Genomic DNA, 10,206 nt, shown 5'->3' with positions numbered 1-10,206 from the left:
TGATAAGAGCAAGGAGGAAGTAATCACTATTCCTCCTAACTATACTGCATATTGCCTGCATTCTAGAGATGCTGTATTATTCTTGCCATTTAATGTTACATTGCCTTCAGCGAAATGACCACAGTGCATGTTTTCATAAGAGTTCAAAGAAAAAATCTGTGGCTCTTGCCATATTCTGATCATTTTCTTGGACGAAAATCTCAGCTGGGGGGTAGTGGTGCACACCTTTAATCGCAGCACTTGGGAGGCAGAGGCAGGTGGATCTCTGTGAGTTTGATACCAGCCTGGGATACAAGAGCTAGTTCTAGGATAGGCTCCAAAGCTACAGAGAAACCCTGTCTCAGAAAAAAGAAAAGAAAGAAAGAAATCTCAAAGTGGGTTTGAGCTAAAACCTATGATGTTTTAGACCTGTGCAAACTGTAAGTCATTTTTCCCCATAAGAACCATGTTAATGGTACTTTAAAAAACACTATTTTTTTTCTTCCATGTATGGATGTTTTGTCTGTATGTATGTGTGCATACCACGCACGTGCCTGGTGCCCTTCTGTAGGGCATTGGATCCCCTGGAGTTACAGACAATCATAAGCCACCATGTGGGTGCTGGGAGTCAAACACAGGTTATCTGCAAAAACAGCCAGTGCTCTAAACCACCGAGCCACGTCTGCAGCCCATGCTAATAATGGTAAACCATTGAGCCACGTCTCCAGTCCCTGCTAATGGTAAACCACTGAGCCACCCCTCCAGTCCCTGCTAATGGTAAACCACTGAGCCACGTCTCCAGTCTCTGCTAATGGTAAACCACTGAGCCACCCCTCCAGTCCCTGCTAATGGTAAACCACTGAGCCACCCCTCCAGTCCCTGCTAATGGTAAACCACTGATCCACCCCTCCAGTCCCTGCTAATGGTAAACCACTGAGCCACATCTCCAGCCCTAGCAAATGGCACCTTTGACAACACTGTGTATTGCTGGCAGAACTGAGATGGTGATGATCCTAGAGGATGTTTCTAGACCCCAGGAAGCCAGGGTGAGAATGAGGAAGGGGAGACAAACACCTCTGGACGCTTTTAAATCACACTGTCCTTGGATTTTAAGGTGCACATCCAGGCCTGAAGTGTAGCTCAGGGGGAGATCACTTGTTCCACACGCATGAGGTTCTTCGTTTGATCCCAGCACCCCCCTGGAGGGGGCAGCCTCCTTCTAATTACAGAGAAATTTCACAAGAATGATTCTCCATGTACCTTTATTCCCCATGTCTCTCTTTGTTTCTTACACAATGACATAAGTAAAAACATACACCGTGCAAGACTCAGAAAGTAAAAAACACATCTTACACATGATTCCAACCCCCCCGCCAAAGATTTGGCACATATTCTGCACGTTTTTTTACAATCTCCCACATGTATACCAGATTATACAGCAAATACTTTTCATACTTTAACCTTAACCTAATAAAACAAACAAGCAGAATCTGACAGAGAAAATAACACACAGAGCTCTATGTGCACGCGACTTAACTGCAGCAGAAGCAGCGGTGGTCTCTGCTCCCTCTGCACCTTTAAACAGAGGTGAAAACCACCAGGAAAGGGGCCTCAGAGCCGGGACCCGACCTAGCGTTTCAGGGGCTGCCAACTTCCTTCCTGTAGTCCAGATCTCTCTATTCTCCTCCGTTTTGTGTCCCCTTCCCCGAGACAGGGTTTTGTTATTTTGCTATGTAGTTCAGACTGGGCTCAAACTCACAGCAACTCCCTACCCTTCATCATTCTCCCAACTACTGGGACTGTAGGTTATGTCACCATGTCTGGTTAAACTTCCTGAAATCTCAGAAAACACACTCCAAAACCAGGGAAGGGATTGATGAGAGGATGCTATTTGGGAGAGCACCATTGTCTATATACAGTTTAAAAATGTTACTTAAAATGGATTAAACAGACAGAACACTCAAAACAAATGTTTTAGTTAAAATAGAATTTCAATGTAATACTCTATATACATTACAAATTTTCAATGAATTAGAATATAAATAAAAACAAAACTTGTATTAACTATAACCTTTAAAAATCATACCAAGACCATTACAACTTAAGCACAGAACTCAAGAACAAGTTTTCTACAGTGCTGTCCTGCCCACCGTGGGCATCGGGCACAAGGATTATGGTGCAGTGTAAAGGCTCAGTGTGTGCCTACTGCGAAGTGACTGGATTTTGACGAAGCACGGCTCTGTCTTCATGGACATAAATGCGGTATGTGCAGCCATACCCACCTAATAGTGCTTTGTACACAGTGGACAGTCAACATGTATTTTAAACTAGCTGCCTAGACTCTGGACATGACGGTTAAAATAAACACAGCAACTTAACTATTATAAGAAAAAAGAAGGAAGGGGGGGAACCACCAAAACACAATTTACTAAAAGAGAGGTAGGCAGTGTGACATTTCCAGAGAGCCTTGGCAGGCAGGGTTAATCAGGCTCGAGCATGCGCTGTCCCTGTTTCTCCACACTACAGAAGACACCCAACTAGCACAGAGATGCAGCAGAAGAGCCGAGACTCTGTCTTTACCAGTGACGTCTGCTAACGCCATGGAGGTAATGAGCTGGTGTTCTGGATTTAAAATGCCAAGGCCTGAGTATAACCCCTAGTAGCCCAGAAAGTGGACATGGTAGTGAGTAGCTGGGAGGTGGGGCAGGAGGAGTTGAGAGGCCACAGAGCAGAGCTGCAGCTGGACTCTTGCAGCCGATTTCAGGTCTGACAGACACTTCCTCCGCAGCTGTGCAGGGGTGAGGCTGGGCAATCCCCTACCAGGGACCCAGGCTACCATGGGGGAAAAGTGACAGCAGAAAATAAAACCAAAGTTAAGCTCAGCAACTGAACAGAACAATGAAATGGAAAAGGGAAAGCCAATCCCGAGGGGCGGAGAACTGCCCTTCCTCCAATCCAAGCATAGACATTTTTCATTAGAGGATGTCCTAAAATGGCTGAAGCAAAAGGCACCAGACTATTTCTAAATCCAGCAGCCTGCATGCAGACTCTGTCCCACACGGAACTCAAGCGTGACTGTCCACTGTACACACCTATCTGACACTAAAAACGTGTAGCTTTGGTTGAGAACAAGGTAAACAATGGGCTGAGTTGAGAATGAAGGGAACTGATCAAACCAGTGAAGAGCAGGCACTTGGGGCTGGAATTCTCAGAGGCAGAGAATCCACTTAGTGGCAAACACCAGGACCTGGGGTTGATCCCCAGTAGAGCAAAACAAAAACAAACCCAGCAGCAACCAACAGCAGAGAGCAGAGAGCAGGCTGCACAGACAGCCAAACCCAGCAACCGACGGCAGAGAAGAGGCAGAGGAGAGGCCGCACAAACGGAAAGCTCAAAGGTCTGTGTTTTTGGCTGGGGTTTCACTATGAGCCCAGGCTGCCCTTGAACTAACTCAGTATGTTCCAAGCTGGTTCTAAACCCATGAGCCTCCTGCCTTAGCTTCCTGAACGTTGGGATTATGGGTGTGCGCCTCCGTACCCTGCTAGGTATTTCAAAATCACTATTTAAACTTAAGGCAATTTTAAAAATGGGGTCTTAGCCAACTCTTAACATTGAAAGGAGAGAAGAAAACACAGTCTGTACAGCAGGAGCCTGTTCAGCAGGCAAGCCTATTTACAAGTAAGAACCTCTTACTCTTGTAACACTGTCCTGTTTGAAGAGCATGTATGACTCCCATCCTGCAGTTAGTCCAGGAGCCCAGCGACTCCAGGAATCTGGACCAACAGCCACAAGGAACTACTTACAAGCTCACTATAAACACGGCATACACACCTGCCCTCAGTGGGGCTCCGCTCACTCAGCTGTGCATGCAGCAATTAGTAGGCACTTGCTATTGCTCTGAGTTAGAAAGGAGATCTTAACACCGCTACTATTTACATTCACAGTCCCACCAGCCCCACCTCCAAATTAAAAATACCAAATTTCTACAAATGCTACTGTGGTTTCCAAAATATAGTGTCTCTTGACCTTTTAATGTAAGCAAATGTTTACTAATTTTCGGCATGTCGATACACACTTAGCGCTGGCAGGAAACGGTAACTTGCTGCTATGTTACTTCATTCTTTTCCTCTTTTTCAAAAGTGCATCTCGTAGTGCTAGCTGCAAGAGAAGAGGAAGACAACGTAACAGTAACACTTGCTACACCAACTAGGTCATAGTTACCAGACACTAGGTCAATAGCCATCCTAAAAATGTCACAGAGTGAAGTATTTCACCAGATGGCTCCGTGGAGAAAGGTGATCACTGCCAGCCAGAAACACAATCTTACCATCAGTACCACTGTACCTTATTTTCAATGGCAAAGACTTGAAGACATTAGCAAGGGTCAAAACTCTTCCTAGCTAATCCAAGCTTTTAAAAGATTTTACAACCCAGGCTCTCAGTCTTTCACTTCCTTAATCACTTTCTGTCAGAAACATATCAGGTGAAGTGAAAGCAGCCATGTGTGCATTCTAGCCGCATGTGACTGTCTTCTAGCCGCAGAAATGGGGCTCCTGTGACAATCATCAAGATCCAGTTTAAGACCAAAACCAACGTCTGGAGGGACCTTACGTTTCCTACAGAAACAGCATCACCTGACTTCAGGGATGGCATGTGGCGTTTCTCTGTTCTGCTTGGCACTTGGAGGTACAGATGTCCCCTCTTGATTCTTAACCCTCCCCAGATAACCAGAATACGAACGGCTATTAACAACAAGTCCAAGTTTTAAGTAGTAACGGCAAGCAAGGCCAAGGCACAGACCTCCATTAATTCCCACCACTAATCCCGGCCTTTACACTTCACTAAGGTGTGTGTTAACTTGTTGTGCTGTGTTTAGCAGACGTGTTTGGAAGCCAGGCATCGTGACTCACGCCTCTAGCACCTGGCAGGCTGAGTCAGAAAGATGAAATTTAAGGCCAGTCTGGGCTCATACTCATCTGAAACCCTGTCTCAAAAGTACTAAGCTCATTCTAGGTTAGCAGTTGCCCAGCTCTACAGCTACACGTTCTACAGCTCTGGATTTGACATCTCCCTGCAGGCAGGTGGAGTTGTTAGCTGGCTGGCTGAGGGAGTGTCTGGCACTCTCCAGTGTCTGGCTGGCTGGATTTGCACTTCACTCACAGCAGCCGCTCACATGTCACTCGGAGGTCCTGAGTGGCTAAGCTGCAGGCCAAGCACTGTCCCAGCACATGCTGGCCATTTCGGTCAGCACAGCTATTTGCACAGCTCAGCCCCTTCCCCGCAGACATTCCGGGCCTGTCTGCAGTCCCTTCTCTTGGCTCAACAGCAAGTCTTCTAGGTCCTGTTCAGCACAGTGAAATGCCAACAGGGTGAAGCAAGCTGCTCTTTCTCAGAGGGTGCTGGGTCCCCAGAGCTTCAGGGACTTAGGCTACTGAGCATTTAACATGAGTCACAGGCAAACTGCGGCAATAGAAACAATTAGAACAAAGTTCCTTGTTCAAACAGGACCCTGGATTTTAATTAGTTAACACAAATATAAAATATCTCAATAACTTCTATATTGATTAGGTGTTAGAATTACTTCGATGTTTTAGGCAAAACAAGGCATACCATTAAAATTAATTTCCTCAACCCTACATGTTTAGGAAGGCTCTCAAGACAGAACTTAAGTCAATTCAACCCTGTGGCAAAATCTAGAGCCTTTATTTAGAAATGTTATTGCTTTATTACCTTCACGTGGTAAGTACAGATTATAAGTAAAAGAATAAAAGTAGAGTTTAAGTGGAGCTGTCTAGAGGGCTGGCCACTACCCCCGGCCTTGGCAGGTTGTCAGTGGCTAGCTACCAGGAAAGATGGCTAACACTGTGTAGCCTGGTGCTGATCCTCTACAGCCGCTTCAGAGGAAAACACACCGTGTCAATCTGTTCCTACAGAGCATCACTGAGCTAAGCAGGCCACCCGGGCAGCATGGCTGGGCTGTGCACGGTAGCACACGCCTGCAATCATGAAGCGGCACTTAGATGGCTGGAGCGAGGGAATATCAGAGGAAAGCCAGTCTGGCAGAGATCAAGGCACTGTAAAGCACACAGTAAGACCCTGTCTTAAAACAAAATGGGCAGCAAACCAGCTAAGCTACAGTGGACAGAAATCCCAGAGGCTATAAGCACGATGCTCTCTGAGACAGAACACAGACATCATAACTCACCACAACTGTGTGCTGAGTGTGCTGAGCACTGCCTTCCTGAGCTAGTCCACACCCAAGCAGTGCTTCCTGATCAATCAATCTGCTTTACAGGGCATGGGAATGGACCTCAGAGGGGACCAAGCTTGATTCTTTCACTTCAGAGACGATGATCCAGGGTCACCCACAGGTCACATGGCGACCCCTATCAATCCCACCCTGACTGCTCCCAGCCTCCCCAAGCACACTTGGCATGTGGTCCTCAGAGGCAGCCCTCTTGTAAAACATAGCTGTCTATGTTGCTGGACTCAGGCCCACGTGGAACCCACCTGCTTCTCCCGGAAGGAGCGCTTGGTCTTTGACCGGACATTCTGGCTGTATCGCATCATCATAAAGTTCTTCTGTTTTTTCTTCTCTTTATTTGTGGAACTGGAAAATGGATTTATTTTGGTTTTTTTCCTCACAAATTCCTTTCGATCTGTCCTTCCTGCCTGTTAGTACAAAGAGATTAGTGTTCAGTATTTCTTCAAGAACAACACACTTCAGGCGTTATCTAATCCTCTGTTTGATGCCAAGGACAAGACAGAGACAAAGAGCAGCTCTTGCTCCCTAGGACACGATCCAGAGACAAGGCTTGAGCTCAGTGAAAGGAAACGTCCTGACTCCGTCTAATCCCAGAGGCCGAGCTGGGGTGGGTAGGTGGGAAAGGGGAAGAGGTTGGTGTGTGGAAAAGTGGGGAGAAAGCACATGGCTCTAACTGCCCATGTGGGTCTCCATGCACAGAATGCAAGAGTGAGGAGGAGCTACTGCCGAGGCACAGAAAGCAGCAGACACGTGGTCACTGTACCAACATGAGCCAACAGCACGAGCCACAGGCCGACTCTGACTGTGACATTTCTCTATTGCTTTAGTAAATGTGCTAAGCATTCTGATCCATGAGCATGCAAGACTGAATTTCTGTCCTCTACATCTTGTTTTGGGTGGTAGTCACAGGGTTAAATATAGCTGTCAAAACTCATCTCACAGTCAGGTGTGGAGGGGACATGTTTAATCCCAGCACAAGAGGGCTGACCTGAGTTCAACACCAGCCTGGTCTATATGGAGAGTTCCAGGACAGCTACATAGAGAGACCCTGTCTCAAAACGACAAAAAGTACACCAAAAAACAAAACGAAAAAAGCTCTCCTCTAATTAGGGCGACTCTGTTGGCAGAATGCTTGCTTAGCAGGCACAGGCTCAGGTCCTTTCCCCAGAGCTGCATAAACCAAGCAAGGCACAGGCCTGTAAACCACCTGGGGAGTAGAGGTGGGAGGGTCAGAAATCCAAAGGTCAGCCTGGGGTGTGGGTTATGTAAGATCCTGCCTGCCTTAAAACAAAACAAAAAACCACCTAATTCAACTGTTATGTGTTAATTATACCTTTAAAGGGAGGGAGAGAGGGAGGGAGAGAGGGAGGGAGGGCGGGCATCCACCTTCTGTTTACAGTGGGGAAGATACGCCCCCACTCACCATCGCAGTTGCTAGTCTTGTCTCCTTGTCAGACTTGGGCTTTTTATGAAGGCGTTCAATGTCCCGAAGAGACAGCAATTCACCCCTGTGGTGAGGATAAAAAAAAAAACAAAACACACACACACAAAATGATGGTGAGCTCTCCCCCTGACGCTTTCTTCCACTGCCAGGCACTGCAGGTCTGGGTGTGGGCCACTTTCACCTGGACTCCTCATCGCTGTCAATCTCTATGTACTTCCTTTTCTGGGCTTTCCCGGGGGCAGCGTCCATTTCTTTCTTCATCTGAGCCATGCGGATTTTCTGGAAGTCATCCTGCGTTAAAACCCGACTTGTGCTGATGGCTGCAGCTTTGGCTTTCCGCTCCTCCATGGGCATGCTGTCCAGCTTCTTGGCCTGGAAAAGCATACAACCAAAAGGAAAAATGGCTACCAGCTTCAGATTTAAATTTTAACATGGCTCAGCAAACACGGCATCTTGGCAGAGTGACACCCTAGAGAGGTCACGTGGACTTACAATTTCTTGCTGCTCTTCATCGGAAGAGTGGTGCACGTCAACCCACTCACCATCCTCCTCCTCCCCGCTGAGGCTGGCGCTCTCCCATCCATCTGTGTGAAAGAGAACTCATTGACACAGCTACCTCTTCAGGTCGAGCAGTCACAGCAAGGCGCGCTAAATTAGCAACGTTGAAAAGCAAGGAAATGAACCTCAGCTACTCCACTGACCAGCAACTGGGAGACATCACTGTCACATCGACTTAGTTAATTTAAGGAGTCGGGACCCAGCACTGACCAAGTATCTATTAACAGCCAAAACCTAACAGTGACTTATCTAATTCTTACAGCTCAAAGAGGAACAGACAGAGGGACAGACTCACAGTTAAGTCACGTGCCAGAAAACACAGCCTGCACTGACTCATGGAGAGCCCGCCAGCACCCCTTGCTGTCCTTCAGAACTGTGCCTAGACATTTACCTGGAGCCTGAAGCATGTATGTGACTAACTCACCCAATGTACTCAAGACGTAGGAGAAACAACTCCAGTGACTTGGAGTACAGAAAAGCCTTCCGGATATGAAAGAACCTGAAGACACCTCATTAGAGAGGCTGCCAGGATACAAGAGTATCATAGCTCTTTGGTCCGGCATTTACACAACCACTGATAAGCACCCTGATCTTGCCAGGTAGCTTCAGGGGACCAGATCTTCTGTGGCATAAGTGAAAACCTGGGTTCAATTCCCAGCAAAAGGCAAGGCAAGGCAAGGCAAGGGAAATGAACCTTCATCATTTTCTGTATCCTCTTCTTTCTCAATCTCTAGAACCTCTGCTCCGGGAATGTAATCTTTAGCATCTAACTCTCCATATTCTTGTATTCTTGCTTCAATGGAGGCTTCAGTAGGTTTACCCTACAAGAGAAAATTATTTAAAAGTAAGATGCTTAGATTCAAAGGAACATTCATAATGAAAGGCCCTCTAGGGTGAGAGGAACCTGCTTACACGTCAGGCCAACAGCGTAAACCCCAGCAGAACGCAGGTCACTTCTCACTGTCTTTGGCTTTTGTACAGAATAACTGCTCTGGCTTTAAGTTTCAGCAATGCCACCTCTTCGTGTTCCAAAGCTTCCCTTTCTGCCAAGAGGCGGTACCTGGCTGGGCTGTGCATCAGCTGCTGACGGGCACTGCCGACAGCGTCAACACTGTCAAGTACAAAAGCCGGCACGCCGTTAAGACCCAGCCTCATCACAGAGTGCGTGTTGGCCACAAGGGTTGAGGACCAAGGAATTCAATCAATGGCACCCTAAGCTTGAAGAACAGAACACACGCATCACGCACACTCCCCATGGAAGCATCGCTCATCTATCATGTGACCAGCAGGCACTGCCCTCATGTCTGACCACAATCTTTAGACCACCCTAAAGTTTGGTTCACCTACCCGGAACTTCTTCTGCAGCATCTGAGGGTTCAGTGTCCGGAAGAGATGAATCAAAGTTCTGGCAGACATCATTACGTCTGTAAAACACCACCTTTGATTAGAAATGTCGAAGCAAAGACCACTGAGAGGTAAAGGCGAGACGACTGTGCCGCTGGCCTACAGAGAACGACAGGCAACTCACTCTTATCTTTGTGAGTCTTGTACTGAGCCAGGTCCTGGAGGAGGTCTTCAGTCATGGCCAAAGGACATCGAGCTGTTATTTCCTTTATAGCATTGATTCTGGAAAAGGAAAAGTAAATTTAAAATAAAAGAATAATTTTATGTTCAAAAACCAAAAGGAACACAGGTTGGACTTCGCAGGCTTGGGACCCTAAACCTATAGCGTGGCCAAGAAAGAATGTGAACGGCCGTCCAGGCTGATATTCCCCAGTCACACTGGCTCTGCAGTGTAACAAGGACCAGTGTTGGGCACAACAACAAGGCAGCGTTTGCTCACCCACTCTAAAAAGAGGGCAGGAAGTCAGTTCGGAAGGGTTAAAGGTCTTTAGGGCTGCTATCCCAGCATCAGTTTGCAAGGGAGATACAAAGTAACTGCTTAGTGTGTCACACATAG

The 10,206-nt window shown here is 47.0% G+C and overlaps 1 protein-coding gene across 1 annotated transcript in view; it reads right to left on the bottom strand.

The window, feature by feature from the left end:
• Positions 1-1,224: 1,224 nt before the first annotated feature.
• Positions 1,225-10,206, bottom strand: part of Sdad1 (SDA1 domain containing 1) — a 32,174-nt gene continuing 23,192 nt past the window's right edge. Inside the window, exons 15-22 of the mRNA XM_048425624.3 lie at positions 9,775-9,872; positions 9,594-9,670; positions 8,941-9,067; positions 8,181-8,272; positions 7,870-8,060; positions 7,668-7,752; positions 6,490-6,651; positions 1,225-4,137 (exon numbers count right to left, since the gene is read on the bottom strand). Of these exons, the coding sequence (XP_048281581.1) occupies positions 4,090-4,137; positions 6,490-6,651; positions 7,668-7,752; positions 7,870-8,060; positions 8,181-8,272; positions 8,941-9,067; positions 9,594-9,670; positions 9,775-9,872 (880 nt within the window). The 3' untranslated portion in view covers positions 1,225-4,089. The remainder of the gene's footprint in view (positions 4,138-6,489; positions 6,652-7,667; positions 7,753-7,869; positions 8,061-8,180; positions 8,273-8,940; positions 9,068-9,593; positions 9,671-9,774; positions 9,873-10,206) is intronic.

The sequence above is a fragment of the Myodes glareolus genome, chromosome 8 (assembly GCF_982192425.1).
Source record: "Myodes glareolus chromosome 8, mMyoGla1.1, whole genome shotgun sequence".
In the NCBI taxonomy this organism is placed as follows: domain Eukaryota; kingdom Metazoa; phylum Chordata; class Mammalia; order Rodentia; family Cricetidae; genus Myodes; species Myodes glareolus.
This window is presented reverse-complemented; position numbering and strand designations above follow the sequence as displayed.